Source organism: Myxocyprinus asiaticus, chromosome 34 (genome assembly GCF_019703515.2).
Source record: "Myxocyprinus asiaticus isolate MX2 ecotype Aquarium Trade chromosome 34, UBuf_Myxa_2, whole genome shotgun sequence".
NCBI classification, from domain to species: domain Eukaryota; kingdom Metazoa; phylum Chordata; class Actinopteri; order Cypriniformes; family Catostomidae; genus Myxocyprinus; species Myxocyprinus asiaticus.
In genome coordinates this window covers 1,566,113-1,585,575 of record NC_059377.1, presented here as the reverse complement: position 1 = coordinate 1,585,575, position 19,463 = coordinate 1,566,113, and the positions used below count along the sequence as shown (strand labels likewise).

Genomic DNA, 19,463 nt, shown 5'->3' with positions numbered 1-19,463 from the left:
ACTTGAAACTTGGTGAGATGGTAGTAGTATTTGCTTGGTACTCAGAAACACGGATTCGGCCAAATCGGTCAATAGGGGGTGCTACAGCGATCAGAAATGCGAAATTGCTCATAACTCCTAGACCGTTTGTTGTAGACTCAAGTGCTTTATACCATTGGAATCCTTAGCTCAAACCAAACAAAACGTATATCTCCCATTTCTGGACTTTTTTGAAAGTTATATTAAACTGTCTAAAAACAAAACAGGGTTCACAAACTGTCTAAATATTTTCACCATGGTCCATTTCTGTATATAATAAAGAATATAAACTATATATAATCGCATCTTAGTAAGATATAAGTCAAAATTTGAACCACTTTAAAAGTTTTTTTTTTATTTTATTTTTTTTTTTTTTTACATTTGTCTTATTAGATATTTGAGTAAGTTGAAACCCAATACTTACGTTTAAAAGTGTAATTTGGCAATTTCTCTCAACAAAATCCTGTTGTTACTGGCGCGCAATGAATTCTGGGGTAGGCAAGGCCGCGACGGATCCATCTGTTGTATCCTTCATTTCATGGGAAACGAAGGACGCATTTGGAGGCCACATTTGAAGGAGCCTTCGAATTGGGACAGCCTGTCGCGCAGCTTTGACGCAATCGGCCTTTGAATGCGACCTTTGAAGGATGCAGCCTCTGAATTGGGACGCAGCTATAATTCATATTATTTGTTAGATCTCCTAATACTGAACAACTTTGCCTCATGAACCACTGCTGTCAATCAAATCGTTCATTAAATATTCACGATTATGTAAAAAACCTACTTTTGTGAACTAGTCCTAGGTTTTTCGCTCAACCTCAATAAAACCAATGCAGTACAATTCTCTGGACTCTCTAGGTCAACAATTATCAAAAAATTTCTTTTGAACTTTACCCTTTAGGTAGCTGTAACAGTGTCATTTAGAAAATGGGCGTGGTCAAGTGTACAAATAAGACCATAACTCCTAAACAAAAACTCAGAACTTCACGAAATTAGGTGAGCACATGCGACATGATTCTAAACAAGGATGCAGACTTTTATGGAGATCGGACCATATGTGGCACTGTGAGCTTTAAAAAGCTTTAAAAACCTTTCATTTTTTTACTATTTCCTTAGTAAATTGCCTATATTGGCTGTAAATGGTCTATTCCATCTATGATCTAGGTGAGTACATGCTTGCTAAATAAAACATAATACCTTTTTACGCATGTGCTTAAAGGCCTTAAACTGCTTGAACCCCGATAATTGCTGCTCGCAGCTATTTTTTGTTTTTGTTTTTGTTTTTTGTCAGCAAAAACTAGGCAATAACTACGATATTACCAACAGGGAAATTCAATTTACAGTGACAGTGAGCAGAAAGCTTACATATAGCCAGTTATGAAAGAGCTCCTGATAAAAAGTTAAATAAACAGTATTGGGATTGGTATCGGCCAATAAGAAAATCGGTAATGGATCGCCTTTAAAAATCCTGATGGGAGCATCCCTAATGAGTGCCATGGTGCATCTGACAATAGCAGCTGGAAGACACTAAAGTTCTGTTATACCCTATATACTGTAACACTCATCATTTAGGTTATTTAGTAAGTAGTTATAAATGGTATTTTAAGTGGAGCTTGAAAACTACAAGTTGCTCAAATATTGCAATGTAGCCTTTTTAATGTTGCTTAGAGTGGCTCAACAGTACATTTACACTGCCTGGCCAAAAAAAAAAAAGTTGCAGTTTAAAATGTTTTTTTACAATTAAAAAAATAAGCAGATGCTTTAGAGCCTATGATTGGATCATTATTGCAGTGATTAATATGTAGCTTCTCATTTCTTTAACAACCATGTCGGAAGACATATCCCATGGTCGTGGAAAAGACGTTACTGTTACCTGCGTCAAGCAAAGAAAACAACTAAGGAGATTGCTGAAATCACTGGAATTGGATTAAGAACAGTGCAACACATTATTAAAACCTGGAAGGATAGTGGTGAACTGCCAAAGAAATATGGTCGGAAAAAAATTATTGTGATCAGAGATCACTAAAACGCTTGGTGAAGTCACATCCTAAAAAAAATCGACAGTAAAACTCACGGCTACCCTATTCCAAAGCGATGGGTGTGTCAGGGTAAGAAGGGAAGTGCATTAAGCGATGCACCCGTCATGCATTGCACCCACTGTACAAGCCTCTGGAGGCAGTGTTATGATCTGGGTTTGCTTCAATTGGTCAGGTCTAGACCCAGCAATGTTATGCAGCAATAAAATAAAGTCAGATGACTACCTGAATCTACTGAATGACCAAGTTATCCCATCAATGCATTTTTTTCTTCCCTGACGACACAGGTACAGTTGCAATCGATATTATTCAACCCCCCTGCAAAGAAGAATGGGAGAAACTGCCCAAAAATAGGTGTGCCAAGCTTGTAGCATCATACTCAAAAGACTTGATGCTGTAATTGGTGCCAAAGGTGCTTCAACAAAGTATTGAGCAAAGGCTGTGAATACTTATGTACATGTGATTTTTTTTTTCTTTTTTTTCTTCTGTTTTTTATTTTTAATAAATTTGCAAAGATTTCAAACAAACTTCTTTCACATTGTCATTATGGGGTATTGTTTGTAGAATTTTGAGGAAAATAATTAATTTAATCCATTTTGGAATAAGGCTGTAACATAACAAAATGTGGAAAAAGTGAAGCGCTGTGAATACTTTCCAGATGCACTGTATATAACCTAATATTTCTAAATAGCAGGATTTTTTAAAAATACAGCCATGTCATAATTATTCAACCCCTATTGCATGTAGCTGTTTTTTTTAAATATGTAAGGCTACACAAGTAATTGTTTTAAAACAAAATTAAGTCATCAATCTGCAATGGCACTTATTTAAGTTTTAAAATTGAAGTTTAGCGTTGTAAGCAAACATTTATTTTATATGCAAAAAATGCAATTAAAAATAAGCTGTCTCAAAAGCTTAAAAGGAGATTATTTCATTACACAAGAAAGGTCATGGCTAAAAGTACATTTCCAAGGCACTTCAATTTCCAATAGACAAAGTTGGCAGCACCATTCATACATTTTTTAAATATGGTACAACAGCAACCTTCTTGGGGTGTGGAAGAAAGCAAAACTTCACCAGGGGAAATGCTGACTTGAATATTCAAGAAGTAATAGGAAAGAAGTAGGAAAGACCTGTGGAGTCCTGGAAGAAGGTTTTATAGATGTATGACACTAAACTGAAAATGAGTTTTAGACCCATGGGACAGCAGTCTGGAGTAAGATGACAAGGTGATGACAGAACGACACCATACCCACAGTCAAGCAAGGAGGTGGGTCAGTCCTGTTATGGGGGTGTTTTGCAGCTGCAGGAAACAGCTATCCTGACTATGTGACAGACACCATGGATTCTTTCAGGTATCAGGCCATTTTGGCATGAAAAATGTGATCCCATCAGTGTGTAAATTGAAGCTTGGTGATCACTGGACTTTCCAGCAAGACAATAACACCAAGGATACATCCAAGTTGTCCAAAATCTGGTTCAGGGATAGGTTGTGGAATGTCCTTAAATGGCCATTTCAGTGCATCATTAAAATCCCATTGCAAACCTTTGTTGGGATTTCAAGGAAGCAATGGCAGCACAGAAACCAAAGAATGTCAATGAGCTGAAAGCTTTTGCTCATGAGAAATGTGTAAAAATTCTAATAGAGAGGTGTCCGAAGCCTGAGAACACTTACCTGAAACATTTACATATTTGCTGTTATTAAGGATTAAGGATGCTCCACAAATGATTGACTTTGGGGGTTGAATATTTTTGCCATGATATTTGTGGAGAGAATTAGTTATTTTTTATTTTAAAATTTGGGTAAACTGAACTCTTTGGTCTCAAAATCACTCAAATGTGTATTAAAAACTTACTTTGACTGTTTACTGAGGTTTTAGTTGATGTGTTCACATCACCTGAATGTATTGCTGGTCAAGGGGGTTGAATGATTTTGATTGCAACTGTATATTCCAGGACAACAATGCTAAGATTCATATCAGGCTCAAATTGTGAAAGAATGGTTCAGGGAGCATGAGGAATCATTTTCACACATGAATTGGCCACCACAGATTCCTGGCCTTAACCCCATTGAAAGTTTTTGGCATGTGCTGGAGAAGACTTTACAAAGTGGACTCTCCCGTCATCAATACAAGATCTCGGCCAAAAATGAATGCAGCTCTGGACGGAAATAAATGTTGTGACATTGCATTAGGTTGTTGAAACAATGCCACAACGAATGCATGCCGTAATCAAAGCTAAAGGCAGTACAACGAAATATTAGATATTTGGCCAGGCACTGTATAATCAAGTATCAGGGCAATACTGAGAAAATGCAAAACATTATGACAATATATGACTATATATATCAGACCTATAGATGAGAATAATCTAAAATTGACTGTGGTTATTCTTTACAGGTCATGGGGATAACCGAGGCGGACGTTTTCAGAATGTGACTGAGCTACGACTGGCTGGACTGGAAGTGACTGACGCTGTGTCATGCCTGATTGTGCGCTATCTTCCTCACCTGACCAAGCTTGACCTAAGTCGGTGCTGCCACATCACGGACCAGACGATCCACACGCTAACCTCTCCAATATCACCGCTCAGAGAGAGCCTCACCCATGTCAACCTGGCAGGTAAACCACATGTGCTGCAGGCATTTAATAAAATTAAATCAAAGGAAAAATATAAACCTAGGGATTTTTAGTAGTTGATTGTAAGTATTGAAACATTTCATTTACAAATCTAACCTAATCTTGGTTCCCTGAAAGGAGGGAATGATATGCTGCATCAGAAGCTATCACTATGGGAACTCCTCCCAGGAATGACAATCTCTGAAGCCCGTATAGAATCACGAATTGGCAGATGGCCCTTGACACTCCACCCCTTATGTGCATGTCATTGTAGGCATACAAACCGGAGCATAGCGTCATTTCATCTGGATTTTTCAACTGAAGGGAGGAGTCATCTCTTGGTTCCTTAACAGCGAGAAGTCAGTAGTGCTGCAAGAGTTGATGCTATGGGAATCATATACCATGTGCTATTAATTAATTGTGCACAATTAATTGTGAAACAAATGGGTAGCTCAGTGGTAAAATACGCTGGTTACCGTGGTGAGTTGAGCGTGGATGCCGCGGTGGATGGTGTGAAGCCTCCACACACGCTATGTCTTCGTGGCAATGCGCTCAATAAGCCACGTGATAAGATGCGCGGGTTGACTGTCTCAGACGCGGAGGCAACTGGGATTCGTCCTCCGCCACCCGGACTGAGGCGAATCACTACACGACCACGAGGACTTAAAAGCACATTGGGAATTGGGCATTCCAAATTGGGAGAAAAAAAATAAAAATAATAATTATAATTATCTGTAAATGTATTATCTTTAGGGCTCTCACGATTATGACGATTAATTGTCCGTTTTAGGGCTTTCACTAATATGACAATTAATTGTCATACAGATGATCATGCTTTTGTCATAAGTGTGTGTGCTTCATAAATTTTAAGAAGTAATTTATTCATATTTCACTTTTACATTATTTCCTTTAAGGCTTTAAAAACTAATAAATTACATTAAAAATAATATTTTATATCTCAAAATATTTTAAATATCTGTCTTACTTTTTGGTCAATTTTAGTCTTGGTCCATTTTGCATTTGCACTGTTGTTGGAAGCCAGCCAACCTGAATAGCTATTATATTATATTATATAAGAAGTTGCAACTGCATGATTTGTCGAGGTGGGGATTCAAACCCACAAGCCTTAAAACTATAAAACAGTGCTTTAACAGAGCTTGTAAGGCTGATGGCAAAGAGGCATTGCAAGGTTAGAGTCAAGTGTGGATTATCTTTTGAACTATAGGTGGTGCTGTCTCAAAGCTGCTCAGATATCCTCAGGACATGATGTTTATGATGCATAACAATTTTCTTTTTAAATCTGACAATGCTTTAAAAAGATATATAACTTTTATTAAAATTAAATGTGGCGGAGGGACAGTATATGGCTGACATGAGAAGTATACAATAGTAAAATATTTATATCCAAAATTCTTCACTTTCACACGTTATATTAAGGCTCTCTGATTGAACCCACGAGCCCTTATTTCACATGAAGAAAGGTTTTTTTGTGTTTCTTCATTCTGTCATCTCAGGCATGACACAGGGCTCTCCTCTTTGTCAATGTGTGTCATTAACACTGTGTGTATGAACCCACAATGACAAGTAACATTTGCCATGTAACGTTTGCAGAGACAGAATCTGAGTGTAGAGGGAGGAAACGTTCAGGTTATAGAACCAGGCAAAAGTGTTAGGAGAAGCCCAGCCTGCTGCCATACAGATGTCTTCTAGAGACACCCCTTTCACCCAAGCCATGCTCCTGGTAGATTGAGATTTGAGATCCACTGGGCACTGTTTGCCTTGCAAATTGTAAGTGAGTGCAAACAATGCAGTGAGAAAGTCTGTGCTTGAAGACCAAGCCTTTTACACGGCATCCTAAGCAGCCTCAATTGACCAAATCCTCTGAACTGTCTGAGAATAAAGTCTCCATTCCCCTGGTCTGACTACCTGACGTGAGAGCAAGTCTTCCCCACAGTTCAGGTGAACGGGGACATGCATTGCATCTATAGACAGGAGATGTTTCCCGCTCCAGCGGAGAACACGATGCTCCAGAGCCAACATCAGGCACAAATGCACTCCCTCTTAAAGGGAAGGACCTTGAATTGAAACGCTGCACCCTCGAAGGCAAATCTCAAGAAAGGCATGGGGCGAGGGGCTATTTCTACATGAAAGTATGCATCTTTAACCTCTGGAGACCCGAGCGTGACTGCTATGTGCATTTTCCATTTCCCTTTTTGATTTGTAGCTAGTAGCACCTAATAAACAAGCAAAATAGTTTTCCTAAAAATTGATGTGGGGGACTAAGTTGTTTAGAAGTCAGATTTTTTTTTTCCATCAGATTTTGTATTATGTTTCCAGGAGTGTTGGTTATTTATGTTTATTTCATGATTTTTTTGTAAAGCTGAATAAATTATTCTGATTCAAAGTAATGGCCAGCATCATCCATTGGTGGATCTTTCTCTTTAGGATTCATGGGTAGTGTAGTTCTTTACCAGGAATTCCGATACTGAACATTATTATTTTTTAATTTTTTTTAATGAAATTTAAATAATTGTTAGTAAAATACGATTCGGATGCTCTATTCTGCCTTCCTCGCAGTCACTCTTCGATCAGGAGATTAATTCACCGGTGGGAAGAAATACATGGACACAGAATGTCACAAGCAGTTCTTCAGTTTATTAAAAGCAAGAAAAGGGTTTTATATGGTTCTTGTCACACAAGGCTGGCTACACCCTTTACCTCGAACTTTCTCAATCCTCCATATATGGGGTTGTTTCCTCTCACTTACAGAAGTACATTCTTATCAAGTACATTTTGTGCTCAAGACTACAAAGCAGATAAGCAAGCATCAGCATAAAAAGGTCACATTGTTCCATCTGAGGCCTATTTCTCATATTGCCCACTTTTGTCTTGAAGAGACAAGTGCCTCAAATGGCTATTCAAAAATCACATCCTGTTTACCTTACATTCTTTCTTTTACTCATTACCATCATATTCCTCCCAATGTGTCCCTTAACCATTTCTATCAGCATCTTCAAGGTTTATCAGAGCGTAATTAGCATTCAAAGCATTATCAATGGTCCTATTGGCCAATGCTTTAGCACATGGAATCACACAACAAATCAGTAATGCTATAACAAGTAAAATTACTCCTATTGCTATTAAAGCATTCAAAAAAAAAATGTTTCAACCATTTAACCGTCAATAAGTCGATGACATCATCTACAGTTTCTCTCACTGTCAAGTCCGCTGCTATCTTCGTCATGTTTTTCAGGCCCATTTCTATGGCATGTCCTCTTCATCGTTTTCTGGAATGAAAGTACAGCAACTTGTTCCCACGATAACACATACTCCTCCACTGGCAGCTGTTAACTGGACAAGGACCAGTCTATTTTGTAGTACTGTTAATCTTAGGCCTTTTAGTTCCTGGCGTACTGCGTCAATCGTTGTTTTTGTCAAATTTATTAATGATATCAGTTCATATCTAGTCATTTAAACTTCTTACTGTATTACTGCAACACCCACTTGTTGGAACAGTGCTCCAAAGAATTTCTCTGTTCCTGTCCATAATCTGTGTTCTCTCGGTGTGGTATTGGTTTTACTTAGACTACTACTTCTTCTGTTTGTTGTTTTCTCAATAGCTCAGACCACCATGGTGTGGTCACTTAATTCTACCATGGCACATCTACCTGTCCACAATTCCGGCAGAGCAGTGCACAAATTATGACCACATTGCCAATATCGGTGTCCTATCACTCATGTTCCTTGTTTAGTAGGTGTTATGGGGTTACTTTTACCGCTGGTGTAGATGCACTATGCAGCATATGCATGCATACATAACAACTACGCTGCGTGTTCAGCTCCTCCAGTATTTTCACCGTTTGCTTTTGAAATAGTCAGGCTCTCCCCAGGTGCAGGCTTCACGCTGCTTGCGTGTATCCACTGTGGTTGCAGATCTGTCAGTACCCCCGTCCTGGTTACCGCCAGAACCGTTGTTGGACCCAGATACTTGTGCTCACCGAGCTTCGTTGGTTTCAGACACTTCACTAGGACCTGCTGGTTTGGAACAAATGGGTGAGTGTGCTTTTTTGTGGGCATAGGGAGAGAAAGAGAAACATCACCATTTATGCTATTCAATGTTTTGACAAGGGAATCCACATAATCAGCTACTTCCACCTTCAAATCACCCGTGGACAAAGAGCATGCACGGCCTTTGACCCAAGGGGTCGGGAAAGGCCTTCCCATTAGTATTTCAAATGGAGACAGTCTTGTTGTTGTTATTTTGTGCAATCACTAAGCACGTGTCTAGAATTAAAGATACTGTTTTTCTCTCATTTGCAATGCAGTGCAATTCATTGATCGTCTGTATCACCTTTTCTTTTGAAATGTGTGATATGCCATGATAATGTCTGCACAACAGCACTATTGCTGATGTTAGTAGTGCTAATCGTTTTTGTTTTGTCTTTTAGCAGTCCCCTATCATCTGATACTTCATTGGCTGCCCAATGCTCTAAGTCGTGTGCTGTTGGGTTTGCTTGCAAGATTTTTATGTCTAGATCACTAGTCAAAGTGGAATGCATCACTGGTACGATGCCCACTTTGGTATCCCATTCACCTATGTGTGGGCTATGAATTACTTCTTTTGCTGCCCACTTTGCTACTTCATCTGCAAGCCTGTTGCCCTTTGCTTCTTCTGAGTCACCAGTGGCATGGCCTGCCACTTTGATAACTGCTAATTTGGAAGGCAGCTGTGCTGTTTTAATCAAATCAGCTACCACATTGTGATGTGATACTGGTTTTCCATCCAAAGTTTTATAATTTCTTCCCATAATTTTGCAAAATCATGCACTACCCCAAATGCATACTTTGAATCTATATATATATTTATGCATTGGCCTTTTGCCAATTGACAGGTTCTCGTTAGCACTACTAGTTCAGCGGCTTGCGCTGATTTGTATGGTAACGAGTGTGCTTCAATAATTTAATTTGGTAGCTCTGTAATTGCGTAACCACACCAGTACACATTGTCATTTGGTTTATAGCATGAGCCATCTACATACCAATGTCTCCCCTCTTGCAGAGTGGATGCAGAAACATCCAGTCTGCATGCAGTGGAAACCTGTATTCTCTCCGTACAATCATGTGAGTCATGTTCAAAAGTGCCCTGAACCAACAAATTATGCAGATGGATTGTTGGTCCATGGACCAAACTGGTTAGTTTTAGAGTCAAATTAGCAATAGATGTTAAAATAGCTTCATAACCAGACCGTCTTTGTGCAGTCATGTGTTGTGTTGAAATATTGTGCATAATAGCACCTACCTGGTGAGTCGTGCACAGTCAGAGGATGTGAAAGCACAACTCGTTCTGCATCCTGTACCATCATCACTGTTGCAGCCACTGCTCGCAGACAACCAGGGAAGCCCTTTGCAACCTAAGAACCCCCGTGTTCCTGGGCAAGGATTGCAGCAGCAGTCCCCCCAGCCACGTGCATGTACAGATGGAAAGGCTTGCTGTAGTCTGGAAGACCCAGTGCTGGTGGTTTCCCAAGGCATTACTTAAGATGTTTAAATGCCAAGTCCATTTCCATAGTGCATCGGATTGCATCATCATTGTTCAGTGTTGAATTGTCTTGATTTGATCTGCAAACGTGTACAGTCCCCTTTGTTAGCACATGTCCAAGGTATTCAACATTTTGTTTGACCCACTGTAGCTTCAATTAATAATTGATGCTTTTCTGCAATCCTCTGATGTTTCAGCAGTAACCAGGATGTTGTCGGCATACTGCAACAGGCATGTTTCAGGTGGCAGTTTCACATCCTGTAATGTACAGTGCACAAGAGCTGAGAAGACAGCCGGCGAATCTCTGTACCCTAGTGGCAATCTCATCCATGTATATTGTTGGCCCCCGTAGGTGAATGCGAACGATGGCTGGGTCACAGGCGAAACAGGTATTGAAAAAGGCAGAACATAAATCAATTACAGTAAAATGACCATGTGTTGATGTTATTGAATTAATAATTGTTTGTACATCTGGGATTATTGGAGAAAGTGGTCCAATTAAATCATTCTTGTGTCAGTCTCCAAGTTCCATTAGCCTTTCTCACAGGATTTATTGGAGTATTGTATGGAGAGTGTGTTGGTATTAGAAAACAGAATCAATTGTTCAGTGATTGGCCTAATACCTTCTTCCTTTTCAATTGACAGTGGATATTGCTTACAGTATACTGGAGTGGTTACAGCTAATTTAGCTGTATATGGTTTCACATCTATAAAGCCAGCTTCGTCTTTGTGCTGAGCCCATAGTCTGGGGTTAATTGTTGCTTCATCAGCCTCCAGCAGTTGCTGTCCGCTCACTTTCTCCCCCACACCTCCTGTAGGCACGGTGACTGAATACACAGCAGGAAACACGAGTTGAAGAGAAGCATTGTCAAAAACTATTTGTGCACCAATTTTATGCAATAGATCTAGGCCCAGTAAACAAAATGGAGAGTCTGGTATGATTACAAAAGCGTGCATTTTGAACAAATCTGGCAAAAGATCTGATAATTTGATTTAGAAATTCTGTCATATGTTTGAACATCTGTGGGTTAGCCCATTTAAAATCTAGTGTTCGTTTTAACATTATCTTACCATCTTTCCCTTTTTCTTGTGACCTTAATTTCATGGATTTTGCTGCTTCTTCCATTTTTATTTCTGGTAGATTGTGAGTGCTAGCCAATTCGGGGACTTCGTCAATTAATTCTTTCTTGGTCACCTCAAATGATTTTTCATATATTTATAATCCCATTCTGGGTCACCCCATCCTTTGTTCACCATTGAATTGCCATTGTCTAAATCTATCTTTCTGAATGACCCCTCTCGTGGAAACGGATCTAATTGTGTTTTTCCCTCTGACAATCCGGCCAGGTTACTGACAAACGGTTCGGTTCCAAAACATTTGTTATTTCTAAACATCCAATGTACAGGCGTTTCGCCTCGTATTGGTCTACTTATCGTTTTTCCCATTTTGTTCAAACAACAAAAATGTCTATTGTTTTGGTTTTTGGTATGAACAATTCTCTGATTTTATCAAAGTTCATTCCTATCGCGAAGAGTGAATGCGGCAGTGAAACTCCTACTGACTGTTAGTGGAATCCGCCACACTTCATCCACAGGACTGGCTTTTTTAACAGTCTTCAACAAACAAAGATCCTCACCTCTCGTGAGATCTGACCGCGAATTTTGTGAATTTATCATTCTACAACTAGTGACACACCCGCAGTTGGTCACAGATGGATCCTGACCATCGTAGAGATACAAGGAGTTTAACTGGAATCGTTCTATAACAATGTTTAATAGATATCTCACAAACAGGCAGATAAATGGGGGGAGATACCCCACTTTCTGACACCAGGACTGTTAGTGGAATTCGATTCAGATGCTTTATTCTGCCTTCCTCGCAGTCACTCTTCGATCAGGAGATTAATTCACCAGTGGGAAGAAATACATGGACACAGAATGTCACAAGCAGTTCTTCGATTTATTAAAAGCAAGCAAGAGGTTTATATGGTTCTTGTTACACAAGGCTGGTTACACCCTTTACCTCAAACTTTCTCAATCCTCCATATATGGGGTTGTGTCCTCTCGCTTACAGAAGTACATTCTTATCAAGTACATTTTGTGCTCAAGACAATGCCGAAAACATACAGTTGTGCTCAAAAGTTTGCATACACTATTTAAGGATAGTGATCATATGAAGCCATTTATTATCACATAGTTGTTTGGCTCCTTTTTAAATCATAATGATAACAGAAATCACCCAAATGGCCCTGATCAAAAGTTTACATACCCTTGAATGTTTGGCCTTGTTACAGACACATAAGGGGACACACACAGGTTTAAATGGCAATTAAAGGTTAATTTCCCACACCTGTGGCTTTTTAAATTGCAGTTATTGTCTGTGTATTGTGTATAAATAGTCAATGAGTTTGTTAGCTCTCACATGGATGCTGTAGGGCTTTACTGGTTGTTTAGATCAGTGTTACTATCAGAAATAATTAATAATTATTTCTGTAGTTATTAATTAATATTTAAATTAATCAATTGAATCTAACTCATTAAAACCTCATATGGGACTCCAGTAAATGTAGTGTGCTACATTTAGGAGCAAGTTTGGTTATTAGCAATAATTAATAATTATCAAAGATAATTATTAATTATTAAAATCAATAGAACATTGATGAGAATCAATGTTAGGTTTTTAAAATCCTTTAAATCAACAATTATCAAAGATAATCATTAATTGTTAACATCGATGAAACATTAATTAAAATTAACACTAGCTTATTGATCATTCAAATTCAATCATCAAAGATAATTATCAATTATCAAAAATCAATAGAATATTAACAAGGATTAACATTGACGGAGCACCACCCTGGAATCAGGGACTAATAACCGAATAGTAAAACAGTCTCAATATTAGATTGTTTTCTTAGGATAATCGACATCCGAAGAATATCGATTTTCGGGGAAAAAAAACAATGAATGAAGGTTTGAATCCGAGCACTGACATCCCGTCAGCATGACACAGGCGTATGCAAAACAAACCAAAACAATTCTCTTTGTAATATAAACAAGGTTTATTTATGCAGTAATATCAATTAATAATTAATACAATGCAGTCAATAAACTTCTGACATACAACTACAAACTAAACAGTGATATGATTAGATATGGAAATAAAAAATAATTCTGTAACACATAGGGTGTGTGTGTGTGACAGTGTGTGTGTGACAGAATGTCGTGGAGAGAATGTCACGCGAGACTTCCGGCCAGGGAATATGACCGCGAATGGGGGCGGAGATGGCGTCTACCAGTTACTGTGTATATCCGCTTGTACGATAGCTTAGGGACAAAGCTGGGCTTTAGCATTTAAGCTATCTACGAGCCAAAATGTGTGCCAGAATGTTTGTGAGGGGTTGCGTGCCTGCGTGCATGCGTGCGTGTGTGTGTGTGTGTGTGTGTGGTTAGTACGAGAGAGAGAAGTGACAGCCCTAAAGCTGATTTTGCGATCGTGGGAGAGAAAGCAGCTGTTTAGTCCATCGCTGAGAGACGCGGTGGACGGCTCGTAAACAGTCCCGCGTACTTTGACTATTTAGTGGATGAACTCAGTTGCTGTCTCACCCGCGATGGCGAAATTGCACAACAATCCAATTTGGTTGGACCACAATACAGCAAAACAAATTCGTGATAATTAATACCCTGAGTATTAATAATGAGCGGACATGGCGGTCCGTAAACTGTACAAGCAAAAACCTTGAAACACAAGAATAACACACTATAATATTCTATCTCTGCCCAGACGTAAACCTCTTACTTGAATCACATGAGGACACAGGTAGAATGTGTTTTCCTCCGTCTTTTAACTTTGACCCGGTTCCTTGAGGCTCGTGTGATGACGGGAGGCCGTTTCCTCGCTCTGTCGGCGGGCGGTACGGCTGTTGATTCTCGGCGGGCTGGCGGAGAACTCAGAAATGTCGACTTGATTGAAGAGTGAAGAGAAATCTTTAATCTCTTCACTTCTGTAGGCAAACGGATGAAGATGCGAATTGCTCGGCGGTCTCCTTCGGATCCGTTAGAGTGTTCGGTTGAACACAGAGTAATCTCAACTCGTCCAGCGAGATGGAGATTGTATGGCTACAGTTTCAAGTCGGACATTACTTCCTTGTGCCACGAGGTTGCACTGGAGAGCAGCAAAAAAAACTACGTCTATATTCGGTGAACAAAGTCGCTGGAAGCAACTCACGAAACGTTTCAGAGGTATTTCAACTCCTGATGATGTCATGTTTGAGGGACGTTCTGTTGTGTGCCTCATCCAATAGGAGTTGAGAGTTCGATCCTTTAGTGAGCAAGGCTTCATGGATTTGTAGTCTGATTTGGACTCCCTTTGTTTGATTTTGGCGCGATTTTTATCAGTAAAATTTACGACATGGAATGTGTGGGGGCTGAGTTAGGTTTTACGACTTGTATTAGGCCTGCCTTTGTCTTCTATCTGAATACATGAGGCCCAACAATGCACTGATCAGGCTAGATACTGAGGCATGGGGAGCAGAAAAGAACTGTCAAAAGACCTGCGTAACAAGGTAATGGAACTTTATAAAGATGGAAAAGGATATAAAAAGATATCCAAAGCCTTGAAAATGGCAGTCAATACTGTTCAATCACTTATTAAAAAGTGGAAAATTTGGGGATCTCTTGATACCAAGCCAAGGTCAGGTAGACCAAGAAAGATTTCAGCCACAACTGCCAGAAGAATTGTTCGGGATACAAAGAAAAACCCACAGGTAACCTCAGGAGAAATACAGGCTGCTCTGGAAAAAGACGGTGTGGTTGTTTCAAGGAGCACAATACTTGTTGACCCCTCTCCAAACATAGCGCTTATGGTTGTGACCATAAATCTCTATTTTGGTCTCGTCACTCCAAATTACAGTGTGCCAGAAGCTGTGAGGCGTGTCAAGGTGTTGTCGGGCATATTGTAACCGGGCTTTTTTGTGGCATTGTCACAGTAAAGGCTTCTTTCTGGCAACTCGACCATGCAGCTCATTTTTGTTCAAGTATCGTTGTAGTGTTCTCCTTGAAACGTCCACACCGTCTTTTTCCAGAGCAGCCTGTATTTCTCCTGAGGTTACCTGTGGGTTTTTCTTTGTATCCTGAACAATTCTTCTGGCAGTTGTGGCTGAAATCTTTCTTGGTCTACCTGACCTTGGCTAGGTATCAAGAAATCCCTGAATTTTCCACTTCTTAATAAGTGATTGAACAGTACTGACTGGCATTTTCAAGGCTTTGGATATCTTTTTATATCCTTTTCCATCTTTATAAAGTTCCATTACCTTGTTACGCAGGTCTTTTGACAGTTCTTTTCTGCTCCCCATGGCTCAGTATCTAGAATGCTCAGTGCATCCACATAAGAGCTAACAAAGTCATTGACTATTTATACACAGACACTAATTGCAATTTAAAAAGCCACAGGTGTGGGAAATTAATCTTTAATTGCCATTTAAACCTGTGTGTGTCACCTTGTGTGTCTGTAACAAGGCCAAACATTCAAGGGTATGTAAACTTTTGATCAGGGCCATTTGGGTGATTTCTGTTATCATTATGATTTAAAAAGGAGCCAAAAAACTATGAGATAATAAATGGCTTCATATGATCGCTATCCTTAAAAAACATTTTTTGCATGATCAGTCACATTTTCACAAAATTTCACAATTTCTGCCAGGGTATGCAAACTTTTGAGCACAACTGTACAAAGCAGATAAGCAAACATCAACATAAAAAGGTCACATTGTTCCATCTGAGGCCTTTTCTCACAATAATGGAAAGTGATGGTTCAGGATGCATATACCATCATCAATAAACAACCTCTGAGCAAACGATAGGTTTGTCTTTTTAAGGTTTATAAGTTATGGCTAAATATCAAGTAGTCTATGGAGAAAATGAATTGGATGGACCCACTTTATAGTATGTGTCTTTAATTACTATGTACTTAAGCATTTGATACAATGTTCTTAATATGTACATACATGTTGATGCATCATTCTTACATTTAAAGAACCTGCATTTAATTACATTTGTAGTACCTTACCTCTAACCCTAAACATAACCCAATCCTTACACTAACCCCTAAACCCTAACCCCTAAACCTTCCCACACCTCAACCACAGTAGCAGCAAATGTGAATCTTTTAAGAATTTTGCGGAACAACATGTAGTTACACAATAAATACATTGTATTTTTTGTATTTTAAAGGAGGCCTGAAATGAAATCCTAAAAGTCTTAAATTCTGTTTTGATGAAGAAAGAAACTCAGATACATCTTGGATGGCCTGAGGGTGAGTAACTTGTAAGCAAATTTTCATTTTTGGGTGAACTATTCCTTTAATGTTAGTACAAAGTAGTTAAAGACACCTAATATAAAGTGGGACCAATTGAATTTTTACTTCCGTAGACTGACTGTTGCGCTCTTGTGATATGAAAATATGCAATGCAGCAATACCATGATCCTTTTGTAAACAATCATGAGAAAAAAATTTTCCCTCTCAAAGTATTAAAAACTAGGCAAGCACAATATATCAGCGGCCGATATATTATTGGCTGATAACCAGGAAAATCCAAATATTATTATTGCGCCTATAATGGAATTACAGCAGATATTTTTGCAGATAATTTATGGTTTATTTGCCTGGGCTGAGAATATCTGACTGCCTGTGGCTTCTTTCCTTCAGGCAGAGACTCGTGCTGCCGCAAGAGACAGTACGCATGTGCATGCACAACGTGTCTGTGTGAGTGAGAGCCAAGGTCATGTCACTCTGTGAGGATTATTTTAACATCTCTGCCCATTGTTACATTGTTTTGGGGCTGGTTTTAATTAGGATCATCTGCTGTAAGTAACGACATGCCATTTCCCATATTCTGTTTGTTTCATGAGGCAATAAAGGAAAACATTACTTGGGGGCAATCATTTTTGCGTATTACTTCATGAAATGTAAACTGAATGTGTGGAATAGCACATTGTTACTTACAGCACAGCATTGCACATAAAATAAGCCCAAACACAACCTAACACTGACCACGTTTACATGCACTTAAAACACTGTTTATTCCAGGATTTTTGCAGAAAGTGGCATTCTGAAACATCATGTAAACGAGAACACCAGTTTCCCTAAGGTGTTTTAGGGATTAAAAGAAAGCAGTTTAACCTAGGTTTCTCCCGGAGAAAGCTGCTTATGTGGCCATGTAAATACATAAGCGGCGTTCTAACAGGTTTCTGAGGAGTGCGCATGTGCATGGAAGACCGGAGAACAAACGTCATAGGATGGACCCCAACAAGAACTCAACAGAATATTTTTGGGAGTACAGTGGGAAAAGCACATACACTATAAACTATACCCATTTATAAACAGGGTTGGGGTAACGTGATAAAAATAACGTGTGTAATCAGATTACTTTTTTCGAGTAACAAGTAACATAATATTTTTTATTTTAAACCATAATATCGGAGTTACTTTTTAAATAAAGTAACACTTCACTTTTGTACACCTCTACTGTCCCTGTATTGCGAGAAATCAGGAGTAAAAGTGTGCAAACTTTGGGGAGGAGACGTAGTGCATGATTGGCATTGTATTTCTATAGAGTGTGAGGCCAGAGACTATTTAGCTGAGACGAGTCACTTCTATTTAAATGAATGGGAGAAATTGGAACGTGAAACCAAGAAGCTCTAGCACCACACAGTAAATGGATGTAGAAAGGAAGTCCCGGCTTGCAGGTAAAAGAGCCAATCACCTTTTAGATACAGACATCGCCTGTCATTTCAACTCGCTAACGCGCATGCACATTTCGTGTTTTTAGCGTGATATGAGGTCAGCAACATTTGGTTGAGTGAAACGCGATTGATTCATGTGTTAATACACACTGCATTAAAAAAGATCAGTCAACACGTTTAGGCAGAGGGATTATAAGACTAGTCTTCCACTTGCCACGACATGTTACACAGGGTGAAATACTCACTCAATTCACTGACTTATGTAGCCAAACTGCTCCGTGTTACAGCTCCCCATAACTGGGAGAATGGGATGAGAAAAGCTGACTCTGGATCAGTGACTCTTAAGCAACATTCTACATTGACTGTGTATGCAAAGAAAATGTCTTAGTTTCTAAAAGCATTCTACATTTTTGTTTTATAATAAACAAGGTGTTTGATTCATGAAACAACCATTTTTATGACATTTTGGTTTTATGACATTTAGCATTTGAAATGTTTCCATTCAAGTTGTATCAAAATGTGCCTTTGAATTTGTCGCGTCTGTACATACTGTGGATCAACTCAAAACAATAATGCGCTGAAATGACTTAAGTGAAAAATATTCATTTATTCATCAGACTTATTCCTTGAACATGTTAGGCTGGCATTCCCCACTTAATTTTATCTTGACTTTTTAAAAACATCTTAAGTTAACTCTGGCATTGTCGATGGGTACAGCACATGATGACAGATATGATGCAGGTTCAAGTGTTGGACTTTGCTGCTTTAGGTAAGACAGTGGTTATTCTTCATTATTCATATTGGCTGACATGTTGATGGAAAAACAAATCATGCATATTCATGTTATTGATTCTTTATTATAAATATGATGTGAAGACCTACAGGTGCATCTCAATAAATTAGAATGTCATGGAAAAGTTCATTTATTTCAGTAATTCAACTCAAATTGTGAAACTCGTGTATTAAATAAATTCATTGCACACAGACTGAAGTAGTTTAAGTCTTTGGTTCTTTTAATTGTGATGATTTTGGCTCACATTTAACAAAAACCCACCAATTCACCATCTCAAAAAATTAGAATACATCATAAGACCAATAAAAAAAACATTTTTAGTGAATTGTTGGCCTTCTGGAAAGTATGTTCATTTACTGTATATGTACTCAATACTTGGTAGGGGCTCCTTTTGCTTTAATTACTGCCTCAATTCGGCGTGGCATGGAGGTGATCAGTTTGTGGCACTGCTGAGGTGGTATGGAAGCCCAGGTTTCTTTGACAGTGGCCTTCAGCTCATCTGCATTTTTTGGTCTCTTGTTTCTCATTTTCCTCTTGACAATACCCCATAGATTCTCTATGGGGTTCAGGTCTGGTGAGTTTGCTGGCCAGTCAAGCACACCAACACCATGGTCATTTAACCAACTTTTGGTGCTTTTGGCAGTGTGGGCAGGTGCCAAATCCTGCTGAAAAATGAAATCAGCATCTTTAAAAAGCTGGTCAGCAGAAGGAAGCAT

At 39.0% G+C, this 19,463-nt stretch overlaps 1 protein-coding gene across 8 annotated transcripts in view; it reads left to right on the top strand.

Moving 5' to 3' along the window:
* The window catches only part of LOC127425139 (F-box/LRR-repeat protein 19-like), a 162,348-nt gene that overhangs the window by 128,855 nt on the left and 14,030 nt on the right, over positions 1 to 19,463 (top strand). For 3 of the 8 annotated variants that reach the window (XM_051670818.1, XM_051670820.1, XM_051670819.1), the window contains 2 exons: positions 4,454 to 4,675; positions 4,811 to 5,069. In XM_051670818.1, coding sequence (XP_051526778.1) covers positions 4,454 to 4,675; positions 4,811 to 5,022 — 434 coding nt within the window. In that variant the 3' untranslated portion in view covers positions 5,023 to 5,069. Of the gene's footprint in view, positions 1 to 4,453; positions 4,676 to 4,810; positions 5,070 to 10,442; positions 10,601 to 19,463 lie in introns of those variants that run through there. The other 5 variants (XR_007894559.1, XM_051670823.1, XM_051670821.1 and 2 more) reach the window with 3 other exon arrangements.